The 18,129-nt window shown below is 39.7% G+C and overlaps 1 protein-coding gene across 9 annotated transcripts in view; it reads right to left on the bottom strand.

Annotated features, from left to right (window-relative positions):
- The window catches only part of PNPLA7 (patatin like phospholipase domain containing 7), a 503,274-nt gene that overhangs the window by 38,169 nt on the left and 446,976 nt on the right, over window positions 1-18,129 (bottom strand). For all 9 annotated transcript variants that reach the window (XM_053695647.1, XM_053695646.1, XM_053695653.1 and 6 more), the window contains one exon: window positions 11,260-11,408. In XM_053695647.1, the coding sequence (XP_053551622.1) occupies window positions 11,260-11,408 (149 nt within the window). The remainder of the gene's footprint in view (window positions 1-11,259; window positions 11,409-18,129) is intronic.

The following is an 18,129-nucleotide window of genomic DNA, read 5'->3' as shown; positions in this document are numbered from 1 at the left end:
TTTTGATCTTAATAAAATATGATGAATGAAACTAACCTTTATTTGGGCAATTAAACACTTTGATGTATTGCTATTTGTTTGACTTTACATTCACTTTAATGTTGTTAGAATTCACAACTTTAGGTAAAAATGTAAATGAAGTCCGCAAAACCGCCTTATCCTGATGAAAAATCAGAAAAGGAGATTCACAAGAAAGAGCAGATAGCTCAGAAACTCTTCTAACAGAAGAGATGGCCAAAAGGAACAACACTTTCCAAGAAAGTAGTTTAATGTCCAAAGAATGCATAGGCTCAAATGGAGGAGCCTGTAACGCTCTCAAAACCAAATTAAGACTCCAAGGAGGAGAAATTGATTTAATTACAGGCTTAATACGAACTAAAGCCTGTACAAAACAGTGAATATCAGGAAGTTTATCAATCTTTCTGTGAAATAAAACAGAAAGAACAGAGATTTGTCCCTTCAAGGAACTTGCAGACAAACCCTTATCGAAACCATCCTGAAGAAACTGTAAAATTCTAGGAATTCTAAAAGAATGCCAAGAGAATTTATGAAAAGAACACCATGAAATGTAAGTCTTCCAAACTCGATAATAAATCTTTCTAGAGACAGATTTACAAGCTTGTAACATAGTATTAATCACTGAGTCCGAGAAACCTCTATGACTTGGCACTAAGCATTCAATTTCCATACCTTCAAATTTAATGATTTGAGATCCTGATGGAAAAACGGACCTTGAGACAGTAGGTCCGGCCTTAACGGAAGTGGTCAAGGTTGGCAACTGGACATCCGAACAATATCCGCATACCAAAACCTGTGAGGCCATGCTGGAGCCACCAGCAACACAAACAATTGTTCCATGATGATTTTGGAAGAAGAACTAGAGGCGGGAAAATATAAGCAGGTTGATAACACCAAGGAAGTGTCAATGCATCCACTGCTTCCGCATGAACATCCCTGGACCTGGACAGGTATCTGGGAAGTTCCTTGTTTAGATGAGAGGCCATCAGATTTATCTCTGGAAGACCCCACATCTGAACAATCTGAGTAAACACATCTGGATGGAGGGACCACTCCCCTGGATGTAAAGTCTGACGGCTGACATAATCCGCCTCCCAATTGTCCACACCTGGGATATGCACCACAGAGATTAGACAGGAGCTGGATTCCGCCAAAGCAAGTATCTGAGATACTTCTTTCAAAGCTTGGGGACTGTGAGTCCCACCCTGATGATTGACATATGCCACAGTTGTGATATTGTCTGTCTGAAAACAAATGAACGGTTCTCTCTTCAACAGAGGCCAAAACTGAAGAGCTCTGACAATTGCACAGAGTCCTAAAATATTGATTGGTAATCTCGCCTCTTGAGATTTCCAAACCCCTTGTGCTGTCAGAGATCCCCAAACAGCTCCCCAACCTGAAAGACTTGCATCTGTAGTGATCACAGTCCAGGATGGCTGAACAAAAGAAGCCCCTTGAACCAAACGCTGGTGATTTAACCACCACGTCAGAGAGTGTTGAACATTGGGATTTAAGGATATTAATTGTGATATATTTGTATAATCCCTGCACCATTGATTCAGCATGCAAAGCTGGAGAGGTCTCATGTGAAAACGAACAAAAGGAATTGCGTCCGATGCTGCAGTCATGAGGCCTAAAACTTCCATACACATAGCCACTGAAGGGAATTACTGAGACTGAAGGTGCCGACAGGCTGCAATCAATTTCAAACGTCTCTTGTCAGAGACAGAGTCATGGACACTGAATCTATCTGGAAACCTAAAAAGGTGACCCTTGTCTGAGGAATCAAAAAATTTTTTGGTAAATTGATCCTCCAACCATGTCTTTGAAGAAACAACACTAGTTGATTCGTATGAGATTCTGCAGAACGTAAAGACTGAGCTAGTACCAAGATATCGTCCAAATAAGGAAACACCGCAATACCCTGCTCTCTAGTTACAGAGAGCAGGGCACCGAGAACCTTTGAAAAGATTCTTGGAGCTGTTGCTAGGCCAAATGGAAGAGCAACAAATTGGTAATGCTTGTCTAGAAAAGAGAATCTCAGGAACTGATAATGATCTGGATGAATCGGAATATGAAGGTATGCATCCTGCAAGTCTATTGTGGACATATAATGTCATTGCTGAACAAAAGGCAGAATAGTCCTTATAGTCACCATCTTGAAAGTTGGTACTCTTACATAACGATTCAAAATTTTCAGATCCAGAACTGGTCTGAATGAATTTTCCTTCTTTGGGACAATGAATAGATTTGAATAAAACCCCAGACTTTGTTCCTGAAAAGTAACTGGCATGATTACCCCTGATAACTCCAGGTCTGAAACACACTTCAGGAAAGCCTGAGTTTTTACTGGATTTGCTGGGATGCGTGAGAGAAAAAACATAATTTATGCTTACCTGATAAATTTATTTCTCTTGTAGTGTATCCAGTCCACAGATCATCCATTACTTGTGGGATATTCTCCTTCCCAACAGGAAGTTGCAAGAGGATCACCCACAGCAGAGCTGCTATATAGCTCCTCCCCTAACTGCCATATCCAGTCATTCGATCGAAACAAGCCGAGAAAGGAGAAACCATAGGGTGCAGTGGTGACTGAAGTTTAATTAAAATTTAGACCTGCCTTAAAAGGACAGGACGGGCCGTGGACTGGATACACTACAAGAGAAATAAATTTATCAGGTAAGCATAAATTATGTTTTCTCTTGTTAAGTGTATCCAGTCCACGGATCACCCATTACTTGTGGGATACCAATACCAAAGCTTAAGTACACGGATGATGGGAGGGACAAGGCAGGAACTTAAACGGAAGGAACCACTGCCTGTAGAACCTTTCTCCCAAAAACAGCCTCCGAAGAAGCAAAAGTATCAAATTTGTAAAATTTTGAAAAGGTATGAAGCGAAGACCAAGTCGCAGCCTTGCAAATCTGTTCAACAGAGGCCTCATTTTTAAAGGCCCAGGTGGAAGCCACAGCTCTAGTAGAATGAGCTGTAATTCTTTCAGGGGGCTGCTGTCCAGCAGTCTCATATGCTAAACGGATTATACTCCGAAGCCAAAAAGAAAGAGAGGTTGCCAAGGCCTTTTGACCTCTCCTCTGTGCAGAGTAAATAACAAACAGGTGAGATGTTTGGCGAAAATCTTTAGTAGCCTGTAAGTAAAACTTCAATGCACGGACTACGTCTAGATTATGCAAAAGACGTTCCTTCTTTGAAGAAGGATTAGGGCATAATGATGGAACAACAATCTCTTGATTGATATTCTTGTTAGAAACCACCTTAGGTAAAAACCCAGGTTTTGTACGCAGAACTACTTTATCTGAATGAAAGATCAGATAAGGAGAATCACAATGTAAGGCAGATAACTCCGAGACTCTTCGAGCCGAGGAAATAGCCATCAGAAAAAGAACTTTCCATGATAAAAGTTTGATATCAATAGAATGAAGGGGTTCAAACGGAACCCCTTGAAGAACTTTAAGAACCAAGTTTAAGCTCCATGGGGGAGCAACAGGTTTAAACACAGGCTTAATTCTAACTAAAGCCTGACAAAATGCCTGAACGTCTAGAACTTCTGCCAGACGCTTGTGTAAAAGGACAGAGCAGAAATCTGTCCCTTTAAAGAACTAGCTGATAGTCCTTTGTCCAAACCCTCTTGGAGGAAGGACAATATTCTAGGAATCCTAACCCTACTCCATGAGTAATTCTTGGATTCACACCAATGAAGATATTTACGCCAAATCTTGTGGTAAATTTTCCTGGTGACAGGCTTTCGTGCCTGTATTAAGGTATCAATTACTGACTCGGAGAAGCCACGCTTTGATAGTATCAACCGTTCAATCTCCATGCAGCCAGTCTCAGAGAAAGTAGATTCGGATGATTGAAAGGACCTTGTATTAGAAGGTCTTGTCTCAGAGGCAGAGTCCATGGTGGAAAGGATGACATGTCCACTAGATCTGCATACCAGGTCCTGGGTGGCCACGCAGGCGCTATCAATATCACCGATGCTCTCTCCTGTTTGATTTTGGCAATCAGACAAGGGAGCAGAGGAAACGGTGGAAACACATAGGCCAGGTTGAAGAGCCAAGGCGCTGCTAGAGCATCTATCAGTGCCGCTTCTGGGTCCCTGGACCTGGATCCGTAACAAGGAAGCTTGGCGTTCTGGCGAGACGCCATGAGATCCAGTTCCGGTTTGCCCCAACGGAGAACCAATTGAGCAAACACCTCCTGATGGAGTTCCCACTCCCCCGGATGAAAAGTCTGACGACTTAGAAAATCCGCCTCCCAGTTCTCTACCCCTGGGATATGGATCGCTGATAGGTGGCAAGAGTGAGTCTCTGCCCAGCGAATTATCTTGGAGACTTCTGACATCGCTAGGGAACTCCTGGTCCCCCTTTGATGGATAATGTAAGCCACAGTCGTGATGTTGTCCGACTGAAATCTGATGAACCTCAGTGTTGCTAACTGAGGCCAAGCTAGAAGAGCATTGAATATTGCTCTTAACTCCAGAATATTTATTGGGAGGAGTTTCTCCTCCTGAGTCCATGAACCCTGAGCCTTCAGGGAGTTCCAGACTGCACCCCAACCTAGAAGGCTGGCGTCTGTTGTTACAATGGTCCAATCTGGCCTGCGAAAGGTCATACCTTTGGACAGATGGACCCGAGATAACCACCAGAGAAGAGAATCTCTGGTTTCCTGATCCAGATTTAGTAGAGGGGACAAATCTGTGTAATCCCCATTCCACTGACTGAGCATGCATAATTGCAGCGGTCTGAGATGCAGGCGCGCAAATGGCACTATGTCCATCGCCGCTACCATTAAGCCGATTACTTCCATGCACTGAGCCACCGTGGGGCGCGGAATGGAGTGAAGAACACGGCAAGCATTTAGAAGTTTTGATAACCTGGACTCCGTCAGGTAAATTTTCATTTCTATAGAATCTATCAGAGTCCCTAAGAAGGAAACCCTTGTGAGAGGGAGGAGATAGAGAACTCTTTTCTTTGTTCACTTTCCACCCATGCGACCTCAGAAATGCCAGAACTATCTCTGTATGAAAATTGGCAATTTGAAAGCTTGACGCCTGTATCAGGATGTCGTCTAGGTAAGGAGCCACCGCTATGCCTGGCGGTCTTAGAACCGCCAGAAGTGAGCCCAGAACCTTTGTAAAAATTCTTGGGGCTGTAGCCAACCCGAATGGAAGAGCTACAAACTGGTAATGCCTGTCTAGAAAGGCAAACCTCAGGAACCGATGATGATTCTTGTGGATCGGAATGTGAAGGTAGGCATCCTTTAAGTCCACTGTGGTCATGTACTGACCCTCTTGGATCATGGGTAAAATGGTTCGAATAGTTTCCATCTTGAATGATGGAACTCTGAGGAATTTGTTTAGGATCTTTAGATCCAAAATTGGTCTGAAGGTTCCCACTTTTTTGGGAACCACAAACAGATTTGAATAAAACCCCTGTCCTTGTTCCGTCCGCGGAACTGGATGGATCACTCCAATTACAAGGAGGTCTTGCACTTATGCCTCTTTCTTTATCTGGTTTGCAGATAATCTTGAAAGGTGAAATCTCCCTTGTGGGGGAGAAGCTTTGAAGTCCAGAAGATATCCCTGAGATATGATCTCCAACGCCCAGGGATCCTGAACATCTCTTGCACACGCCTGGGCGAAGAGAGAGAGTCTGTCCCCTACTAGATCCATTGTCGGATAGGGGGCCGCTCCTTCATGCTGTCTTGGAGGCAGCAGCAGGCTTTCTGGCCTGCTTGCCCTTGTTCCAGGACTGGGTAGGTTTCCAGGCCTGCTTAGATTGAGGAAAAGTTCCCTCTTGTTTTGAAGTAGAGGGAGCTGATCCTGCACCTGCCTTGAAATTTCGAAAGGCACGAAAATTAGACTGTTTGGCCTTTGATTTGGCCCTGTCCTGAGGAAGGGTATGACCCTTACCTCCAGTAATGTCAGCAATAATTTCTTTCAAACCAGGCCCGAATAAGGTCTGCCCCTTGAAAGGAATGTTAAGTAATTTAGACTTTGAAGTCCCATCAGCTGACCAGGATTTAAGCCATAGCGCCCTACGCGCCTGGATGGCGAATCTGGAATTCTTAGCCGTTAGTTTAGTCAAATGAACAATGGCATCAGAAACAAATGAGTTAGCTAGCTTAAGTGTTCTAAGCTTGTCAATAATTTCAGTCAATGGAGCTGTATGGATGGCCTCTTCCAGGGCCTCAAACCAGAACGCCGCCGCAGCAGTGACAGGCGCAATGCATGCAAGGGGCTGTAAAATAAAACCTTGTTAAATAAACATTTTCTTAAGGTAACCCTCTAATTTTTTATCCATTGGATCTGAAAAAGCACAACTGTTCTCAACCGGGATAGTGGTACGCTTTGCTAAAGTAGAAACTGCTCCCTCCACCTTAGGGACTGACTGCCATAAGTCCCGTGTAGTGGCATCTATTGGAAACATTTTTCTAAATATAGGAGGTGGGGAAAAGGGCACACCGGGTCTATCCCACTCCTTACTAATAATTTCTGTAAGCCTTTTAGGTATTGGAAAAACATCAGTACTCACCGGCACTGCATAGTATTTATCCAGCCTACACAATTTCTCTGGCACTGCAATTGTGTCACAGTCATTCAGAGCAGCTAATACCTCCCCAAGTAACACACGGAGGTTCTCAAGCTTAAATTTAAAATTAGAAATCTCTGAATCAGGTCTCCCCGATTCAGAGACGTCACCCACAGACTGAAGCTCTCCGTCCTCAGGTTCTGCATATTGTGACGCAGTATCAGACATGGCTCTTACAGCATCTACGCGCTCTGTATCTCGTCTAACCACAGAGCTATCGCGCTTGCCTCTCAATTCAGGCAATCTGGCTAATACCTGTGACAGGGTATTATTCATGATTGCAGCCATGTCCTGCAAAGTAATCTCTATGGGCATCCCTGATGTACTTGGCGCCATATTAGCATGCGTCCCTCGAGCGGGAGGCGAAGGGTCCGACACGTGGGGAGAGTTAGTCGGCATAACTTCCCCCTCGACAGACCCCTCTGGTGACAATTCTTTTATAGATAAAGACTGATCTTTACTGTTTAAGGTGAAATCAATACATTTAGTACACATTCTCCTATGGGGCTCCACCATGGCTTTTAAACATAATGAACAAGTAGTTTCCTCTGTGTCAGACATGTTTGTACAGACTAGCAATGAGACTAGCAAGCTTGGAAAACACTTTAAACAAAGTTAACAAGCAATATAAAAAATGTTACTGTGCCTTTAATAGAAACAAATTTTGGCAAAATTTGAAATTACAGTGAAAAAAGGCAGTTACACTAACTACATTTTTACAGTGTATGTAACAAGTTAGCAAAGCATTGCACCCACTTGCAAATGGATGATTAACCCGTTAATACAAAAAACAGATTAACAAAAATATGTTTTTTAAACAGTCATAACAACTGCCACAGCTCCTACTTTTGAAGCCTTTTGAGCCCTTCAGAGATGTCCTATAGCATGCAGGGGACTGCTGAGGGAAGCTGAATGTCACAGTTTGTAATTTTAACTGCACCAACTGTAACTTTTATACTATAACAGTGGAAAGCCTCAGGAAACTGTTTCTAGGCAAAAATAAAGCCAGCCATGTGGAAAAAACTAGGCCCCAATAAGTTTTATCACCAAAGCATATATAAAAACGATTAACATTCCAGCAAACCTTTTATATTACATTTTTATAAGAGTATGTATCTCTGTTAATAAGCCTGATACCAGTCGCTATTAAATCACTGCATTTAGGCTTAACTTACATTAATCCGGTATTAGCAGCATTTTTCTAGCAAATTCCATCCCTATGTTAACTGCACATACCTTATTGCAGGAAAACCTGCACGCCATTCCCCCTCTGAAGTTATCCTCACTCCTCAGAATATGTGAGAACGGCAATGGATCTTAGTTACTTCTGCTAAGATCATAGAAATCACAGGCAGATTCTTCTTCTAATGCTGCCTTTGATAAAACAGTACACTCCGGTACCATTTAAAAATAACAAACTTTTGATTGAAGTTAAGAAACTAACTATAATACACCACTCTCCTCTTACTACGTCCATCTTTGTTGAGAGTTGCAAGAGAATGACTGGATATGGCAGTTAGGGGAGGAGCTATATAGCAGCTCTGCTGTGGGTGATCCTCTTGCAACTTCCTGTTGGGAAGGAGAATATCCCACAAGTAATGGATGATCCGTGGACTGGATACACTTAACAAGAGAAAAAATCTTCTCACAGGAGGTCTTACTCTGAACCCTATTCAATACCCCTGAGAGACAATGCTCTAAATCCATTGATGTTGGACAGAATTTATCCAAACATCCTTAAAAAAACCTTAATCTGCCCCTTACCAGCTGAGCTGGAATGAGGGCCGCACCTTAATGCGGATTTAGGGTCTGACTTTGGTTTCTTAAATGGCTTTGATTTATTCCAATTTGAGGAAGGCTTCCAATTGGAAACAGATTCCTTGGGGGAAGGATTAGATTTTTGTTCCTTATTTTGACGAAAGGAACGAAAACGGTTAGAAGCCTTAGATTTACCTTTAGGTTTTTTATCCTGAGGCAAAAAAACTCCCTTCCCCCCAGTAACAGTTGAAATAATAGAATCCAACTGAGAACCAATTAAATTATTACCTTGGAAAGAAAGAGATAGTAATCTAGATTTAGATGTCATATCAGCATTCCAAGATTTAAGCCACAAAGCTCTTCTAGCTAAAATAGCTAAAGACATGGATCTAACATCAATTTTGATAATATCAAAAATGGCATCACAAATAAAATGATTAGCATGTTGCAGTAAGCGAACAATGCTAGATATGTCAGAATCCAATTCTTGTTGCGCTAAATTCTCCAACCAAAAAGTTGATGCAGCCGCAACATTAGCCAAAGAAATTGCAGGCCTGAGAAGATGACCTGAATATAAATAGGCTTTCCTTAGATAAGATTCAAGTTTCCTATCCAAAGGATCTTTAAAAGAAGTACTATCTTCCATAGGAATAGTGGTACGTTTAGCAAGAGAAGAAATAGCCCCATCAACTTTGGGGATCTTTTCCCAAAACTCTATTGAAATTGCTGGTAAAGGATACAATTTTTTAAACCTTGAAGAAGGAATAAAAGAAGTACCCGGCTTATTCCATTCCTTAGAAATCATATCAGAAATAGCATCAGGAATAGGAAAACCTCTGGAGTAACCATAGGAGGTTTAAAACAGCGTTTAAACGTTTACTAGTCTTAACGTCAAGAGGACTGGCTTCCTCAAAATGCAAAGTAATTAACACTTCTTTTAACAAAGAACGAATATACTCTATTTTAAATAAATAAGTAGATTTGTTAGTGTCAATATCTGAGGAAGGATCTTCTGAATCAGATAGATCCTCATCAGAGGAGGATAAATCATTATGTTGTCGGTCATTTGAAATTTCATCAACTTTATGAGAAGAATTAAAAGACCTTTTACGTTTATTAGAAGGTGGAAATGCAGACAAAGCCTTCTGAATAGAATCAGTAACAAATTCTTTAAAATTCATAGGTATATCATGAACATTAGAAGTTGAAGGAACTGCAACAGGCAATGCACTATTACTGATGGACACATTATCTGCATGTAAAAGTTTATCATGACAACTATTACAAATGACATTTGGAGATATAATTTCCACAATCTTACAACAAATGCACTTAGCTTTGGTAAAACCGATGTCAGGCAGCAAAGTTATAACAGATACTTCTGAGACAGGATCAGATTGAGACATCTTGCAAAATGTTAAAGAAAAAACAACATATTAAGCAAAATGTGTCAATTTCCTTATATGACAGTTTCAGGAATGGGAAAAAAAATGCAAATAGCATAGCCCTCTGAATAGAAAAAAGGCAAGAGGCAAATAGCAATGGGGTATTAAATAAATTAAAAATGAAAAATGTTGGCGCCAAGTATGACGCACAACATAACTTAAACATTTTTGGCGCCAACAACATCCGGAAATGACATACTCGCGTCACTAACAACGCAACCCTGTGTAAGGATTCAGCGTCAACTACGACCCAGGAAATGACGTACTTGCGTCAACGGACGTACTTTCGGGCCAAAAATTCTCGCGCCAAGAATGACGCAATAAAGTCTAACATTTGGCGCACCCGCTGGCCTAATACTGCCCGCAATTTGCAAGAAAAATGTAGTCAATTGAAAAAAAGACTAAACCCCAGGTAATAAAAAATATTTCTTCAAATGTTTATTTTCCCCAAATATGAAACTGACAGTCTGCACAACGAAATACATGAACCTGACTCATGGCAAATATAAGTACAATACATATATTTATAACTTTATATAAATGCATAAAGTGCCAAACCATAGCTGAGGTGTCTTAAGTAATAAAAATAAAAAGACACCCATCCACATATAGCATATAGCCAAACCAGTACTGAAACAGTTATCAGTAGAGGTAATGGTATATGAGAGTATATCGTCGATCTGAAAAGGGAGGAAGGAGATGAATCTCTACGACCGATAACAGAGAATCTATGAAATATATTTCCCGTGAGGAATACCATTGCATTCAATAGGTGATACTCCCTTCACATCCCTCTGACATTCGCTGTACTCTGAGAGAAATCGGGCTTCAAAATGCTGAGAAGCGCATATCAACGTAGAAATCTTAGCACAAACTTACTTCACCACCTCCATAGGAGGCAAAGTTTGTAAAACTGAATTGTGGGTGTGGTGAGGGATGTATTTATAGGCATTTTGAGGTTTGGGAAACTTTGCCCCTCCTGGTAGGATTGTATATCCCATACGTCACTAGCTCATGGACTCTTGCCAATTACATGAAAGAAATTAACGTTTTATTACCTTATCTCTTCTATAACCCACTGGGAATGTAATTTCTTCTGCTGGCTGTGTTTACACAGCTTATTTATAGCTTGGCCCTAAGGCCAAAAACATTCAGAATAGGTGGGGATACCACAGGCTAAATTAACTATTTCAAATGTCAATATAAGGGTAAATGAAATACGTGTAAACAATTTAATACACTCCAACAGGTAAAGTGGATCATTGGAAACAAATTAAATAGGAGAACATTTTTGAGTAAACTGTCCCTTTAAAGAACAGTTCTGTTTAGCATTATGTATATACATTAATACACAATAGAAGTTATACTTTATCAGACACCATATACCGTGTGGTTAAATTAGTCTACACTTCCCTCACATCTCTCACCTTTACTCTCTCTGCTAGAGGGTTCCACCTTTTCCACAGAAGCCACCAACCAGACAACGAGTCACCGTAGTTGGTGAGATCGGTCTCATCTCTGCTGCCCACGTCGATAGCTAAAACGACTTTGGCCCCCATAGACCGGGCTACATCAGCTATTGGGTGACAGAGGAAAACAAAATCATTAGTCAACAAATGTGCAGAAGGATTCTTAACTGTTCTGTTTATCATTAACAACACATTCTTAAAGTAAATATTAATGGGACATATTAGTGTAAAAATATTTTGTTAAAGCTTTTTGTTTTTTTAAAGAAATTCTTTTCTTTCTTTGTGTGTTTGGCCCCTACAGAGAACAGCATTTTTAAGAAGAGCTTACAGATATTTTTTGGTGAACTTTCTCACCTGAATTGATTAATCAGGGACAGTGCACTGTAAAAATGTTTTCCCTTAACATTTTTACTATGACTTGTTATAACAGCAGCAACATTTAATACTTATGGGAAATTGCTGCTTTAGCTATATTTTTGCATATGAAATAGCTATTTCTGCCAAGTCAAACCACAACCCAATCAAGTGGGCAGAGCTTTCAGAAAGAGCAGACCTAATTGAGACCAATACTTAGGGCCCGATGATCTATAGCACTCCTTTCTGGCGAGACTGTTTCTCTCAAAATACAGAGTTCTGGATGTGAAGGTGAGACACATATACTGCTCAAAATGCCCCCAAAGATTTTGTGTGAGTTCTTAGGCCCCGGTCCTCTAAAGCTCTCTGGTCTGACGAGATTCTATAATTCTCGTCAGTATTACAAGGCCCTTCAGGGCTTGTTTTAAAGGCAATGTTTACCTTGGGAACTGTTTATCTCATAAAGGAGAATTCACTAATATGCTTTATGTTAAGGAGATAGTCTTACTTTACAATATAATGCTTAGTAAAATAAAATCATAAGTTCTCTCCATGCTGGTGAGTATTTGAGAATCAGGCAATTAGAGAGAATTATGGAACATTAAAGGGACAGTATACACTCATTTTCATATAACTGCATGTAATAGACACTACTATAAAGAATAAGATGCACAGATACTGATATAAAAATCCAGTATAAAACTGTTTAAAAACTTACTTAGAAGCTGTCAGTTTGGCTCTGTTGAAAAGGTAGTTGGAAAGCCCACTGCAAGTGGCAAATAAGACACTCCCCCCCCCCCTTCTTTTGCATATGAAAAGACCCTTTACACAAACAGGAGCAAGCTGGAGAAGGTAGCTGACGGTATTCACATAAAACTTTGGGGCTTGGTTAGGAGTCTGAAAATCAGAGCAATGTTATTTAAAAATAAGCAAGACTATACATTTATTTAAAAAAACAACAACTTTATGGGCTATATAAATAGATCATCTACAAAACATTTATGCAAAGAAAAAATGAGTGTATAATGTCCCTTTAATTAAAATCTCCATCCTCCCACTGGGAGTGTGATTTCTATAACAGTACATAAAAGGTTATACATCATCAAAAATGCATACAAATAAAGGATATGTTAAACAGTATGATATGCTATACTCGTACTTATTTTTTGATGAAAAACGAAGCTTCTGAATACATATAAATCTTATTTAAAATCTTCAAAACTGTGCAGCAACCGCTGTCCTTAAAAGTAGGCTGGATGCGCCATGTAGTAAACGTTACCTAATTTTAATATTCATGACTTAAGTCCACTGTGCAAATCGCATACGCAGTTCTGTGCAACACGTATTGCATACACAGCAGAATCCAATTGCCTTGCAGACATATTTATTGAGGAAATTGTGTGCATGCACAGAAGTCTATGCGACGTTGCAATGTCACAATTGTGCCTTCCAACGCTTCAGTGATGACACACCTCAGTAAGGAGGCAAGATGGGATCCCCATTCACTTGTGTTAGCTTCAGAAAATGGTAAAATGTGCATGCGCGGCACCATGATGGTTCTACCTAGGACCTGAATATTAAGTTAAAAAAAAGTAGGTTTGGCAACAATAATAGTTTTAATATAAAAAAAAAAACACGAGGGGCGGGGCCAGCGCTTAATGGAGGCGGCTGCACTTTAGGTGAGCTCCCACTCCTGACCCATGTAATCAAGCCAAATTGGAGTTAATCCCTACCCCAGCTCACTATAACTCGGCCCAATAGCGGGTGAAGACACAGCAAGTGTAAAAAGACAGAGAGAATCACCCTCCACTCACAGGCCGTGAGTAAGCGTTGCTCGAGTTTCAAGCCACGCGATCACAGGAATCAAGCGTACAACTCAGGGCACCTGAAAGTTGTACGACAGACCTTCATAACCTGACAACCAGGACTACATACTGAGACCTGACAGAGTGGAGATTAGCCGGATCATGCTCAATCACGGCAAATACTTTGGGGTTTGTAAAGAACCACAGTGAACCGCATTGAAGTATAAACTTCAAAACCTCACACAATCCATAACCTAATACATGGAGCTGGGGAGGGAGCTGACAAATTAGTGGAAACGACCTGGTATATGTAGAGAACGCTGGAGAGACCTGCATTTCAAATATTATACTAAACATATATAGCAAATACCACAACCGTGCACGAGATCTGCCTGACAATTGAGAATATTACACAAGAAATAATATAGAGAACGAATTCTGGTGTCCACACTTCAGCTTGTCACATATATACAACTTAGGCTGCAATAGCTCAGGCATTATGTCGCCCAAAAAGATAAATAGAAAGGAGAATCTGGGGAAAGCCACACATGCGGCTGGCTACCTCCTCTGTTGATACCTTTTAAGGCAAAAGAACCTTCTACGCCAGTAGCTGCACAACAATCGGCACATAAACTGGGAGATCACACTGAAGCTCTCACTATCCCCAAAGCACTGCTGGACTCCCTTCCTTCAAAGAAAGATTTTTCATCACTAGTCACACAAGTGAAGCAGTGTATAAGAGATGAGCTACTAGAAATTAAAAAAGATATTACTGATATGGGACCCAAAATTGAAAGAGTAGAAACTGACCAAGACACGCATACCACAGCAATTAATACGATATATTCCCAAATGCAACAACAGGATGAAACTATCCAGGAATTGGAAAACAGAATTGATGATGTTGAAAATCGCAGTAGAAGACAAAACATTAGAATCAGGTGGATCCCTGAGACAATCACAGCCCCTGAAATACAGTGATACTTACAAGGTCTATTTAACTTCCTGAAAAAAGATGACACAGATGATCTCATTGAAATAGACAGGGCTCTGCGCCCTAAACCCTTGGACTCTCAACCACCAAGCGATGTCAAAGCCAAGATAACTAAATAATCTGATAGAGAGGATATCATGAAGCTAGCCAGACAAAAACAACCCATCAAGTATGATAACACCAATCTACAGATATTCACTGACTTAACAATCAGAACCTTTCAAAAGAGAAAATAACTGGCTCCCCTTACAACATTATTTCGAAAACAGAACATCGCCTATAGGTGGGGTTTCCCTTTTCACTTGTTAATCAACTGGAGAGGCAAGCGAATAATCTGCAAATCACCAGAAGATATACCTGAAATATGCAAAGTCATGGAACTTCCTGAACCTCAACATACAGAGGCTCAACAAGCGTCTGGAACCAAGCCACATCGTCAGGAAATCACACCTCTTCCTCAACGATCATAATGGTAACAAGCCAATTCCAAAAAATCCTGCAAGCAAGCTGCCAATCCAAAATCTGATTCATCTACCGGAACCTGAGTGAAGGCTCCTTATATCCTTTTTATAAAAAAGCTGATTCTGAGTATAGACATATTTACACATATGGTTTTTTCTAAATTGCTTCTCTCTGGTTAGGGAGCCATAATGGCTCTTACAAAATTGGAGAAGGCTGTCAATCACATTTATAGATTTAGTATCCAATATATCTAGGCATAGATGATGACATCTCCCAGAAAAAAAGTTAAAATGTGCAGAATTGTTTTTCCCTATTAAATTTACTGTATTTACATGGTGAGGAAGATGATTTTCCTCAATTGTTTCAACTTTAAAAAATAAATAAAAACAATGATTTATAATTGTTTTTTTATATGTGTGGTTAACTGTTTTGAGTTACCTTATGTTATTTATAATGAACAGGTTACTTTGAGATCCAAAAAAATGTATGCACTTGATATTTTTTCCTGACATACAGTTCTAGCAAACCCCAATACCCTATAGATGACTAATACAAAACAAAAGTTAATAACTTTAATATTACAAAACGTAAAAGGTTTTAACTGCCCAGCTAAAAGAAGAATGGCATTAAGAGATTTACATAAACGAGGGGGGGGGGGGGGATATAGTTCTACTTCAAAAAACACAATATAAAACAAGAAATATACCTAAATATTTCTCTTCACAATATTCCCAACATTACCATAGCTCTAATCCTTTAAAAAAACAACAACAACAACAACAGTGTTAGCATTCTACTTAACAAATCTCTACCTTTCACACTATTACAATCTGATAAGGACAAGGAGGGGAGATATCTATGTTTGGTGGGCCTCCTCTTTGGTAAACCCATAACAATAGTCAATCTATATGCCCCAAATAAAAACCAAGATACTTTTATCCAAAAAATTACTTCTAAGCTAATCCCATTAATTAAAGGACCTTTGATTTTGGCAGGGGGATCTTAATGGCACATTGAATCCTATAATGGATTGTTCCACAACCCATTGAAGAATACCCCAAATGCATTAACATCTATAAGGCAAAATTTCTCTTGACCCTACACGACACATGGAGATACTTTCACCCACAAAAAAAAGATTATTCTTTCTTTTTAAATTCCCAGAGAAATTATTCTAGATTAGACTATATAATGGTTGACCATCTAGCCCTTTCTTATGTCTCTAATACACATATCAAACACACAACTTGGTCAGACCACTCTATGAGTACATGTGACTTGCATTGGCCGTCCATGCCATTAAAACCTTATAACTGGAAAATGGATGAGTCCATTCTCTTAAACCACAAATCTAAACAGCTTCTAGAAAAACACCTAGATACCTTTTTCTCCATAAATGATAACCAAGTACACATGGGTGTTCTCTAATCTCTGTTAACTAAGAGCAATAATAAAAAAACAGCACAACATGAAGGAGTAACATTTGTGATGAACTACAGTGGACAATACAAACAAGTTTGCAGCATCATACTCAAATATTTTGGTCTTCTAAAAGCAGATGACAAACTGATAAACACAATTGACAATGGGCTCAGGTGCTCATATAGACGGGCATGGACTCTAGGTAACATCTTATCTCCTTCCCAATTGAGAACTAAATCTAGAGAAACTAGCTATTGGCTTGCACACAGGGGCATGTTCAAATGTGGACACAATAGATGTAGACCTTGTGACTATGTTGAGATAACGTCTACTTTTATGTCAACAGTTAACCATACAACACATGATATAGAGAGATGTCTCAACTGCTCATCTAGCAGTGTGATCTATATGATACAATGTATCCAGTGTCAGGTTCAGTATATAGGGCTCACTACTAGAGACATCAGATCCCGTATATGGGAACACTTTAGTTCTATCAATGTAGGTAAGGCTACTACTCCTATTGTCCAACATTTTTCCATCAAACATAATAAGAATCTGTCAACGTTCAGATGGAAAGCCATCGAACAAGTGGTCACCCCTTAAATAGGTTGTGATAAAGAGAAACTGCTGTACAAAAGGGAGATGTACTGGATTTTCCATTTGGACCCCAGGGGTCTAAATTCCCAGTATGATTTAATAAACTCCTGGGAATAGGCTGTCTCCAAAGTCCTACTAAGTAGGTTGGTGTATTAGTATACATATATATGTGTATTTAAATCTAACCTATATTCTATAAGCGCCATGTCTCCCATTAGAAATCTATGTTATATAATTAGGATGCTCCTGTTCCAGTATTAAAACTATTTATCATAATACAGGCATCCTATTATAGGGTTTTCCATAATTTACTATTCATACAAAATCATATTTTATCTTGATATGCTTTTCATTTGTCGTTCTTTTTAATACATTGAATGTAGACCAGTAGTTCCCCAGGAGTTTGTGAGTAGGTGCTCCTGTCACTTTATCTAGAGTGGATACGGTGCATCATAAATACATGTGTATATTATTTAAGAGTCACTTTGACTGTACAGTAGTGACACACAATCTAGTTTAATTTATCTAGTAATTGTCTACTTTTAGACAATTCATACATATGTACATACACTCTTTTTGTTATGATCCACACACATTATTAACACTAAATATTCTTAGCCAGTTGAGTATTCTGGCAACTTGTGTACAAGATCTCCATGAATCATATAACTTAGTTACAAGCTATTTTGCTTATCAATGTAGATCAGATTGCTTATGATCATGTTACTGTTTAATCAGTCTTGTGTCATGTTATATCTAATACAGTGTCCATTAGAAGTGTTGTATAGACTATAGTATGTATTTGAAAATGCAATGTATAGCATAGGTTTAAACCGCCAATTATGTTTTAGAACAATCACAGTAAGGTTAGTGCTTTTTAAATTCACAGCTGTGTATGTTCTGAATGAGCTATGACTAAGGCTATGGCCGAAACGCGAAAGCTTAATATCTAGGTGCTTACAACCCACTTTTACCTTTCTACCATGTTGATTGATCGTTTGTGCTTTTAACGTATTTTTGGAATAAAGCATTGGAAGTTTTATCACTTGGATTCTTTGACTCTCATTTTTTTCTTATTGCTACTTGCCGGATTTTTCCCAAGAACCATCCCGGAGCAACCACTAGGTACCAGCACCCAATCGGAGGTGTGGGAGTGTGTTTCTAGCCTATTACACACACGGTCAGGAGGCC

Source organism: Bombina bombina, chromosome 12 (assembly GCF_027579735.1).
Source record: "Bombina bombina isolate aBomBom1 chromosome 12, aBomBom1.pri, whole genome shotgun sequence".
Taxonomy (NCBI): domain Eukaryota; kingdom Metazoa; phylum Chordata; class Amphibia; order Anura; family Bombinatoridae; genus Bombina; species Bombina bombina.
The sequence above is the reverse complement of the archived record's forward strand: the minus strand, read 5'-3'. Positions and strand labels throughout refer to the sequence as shown.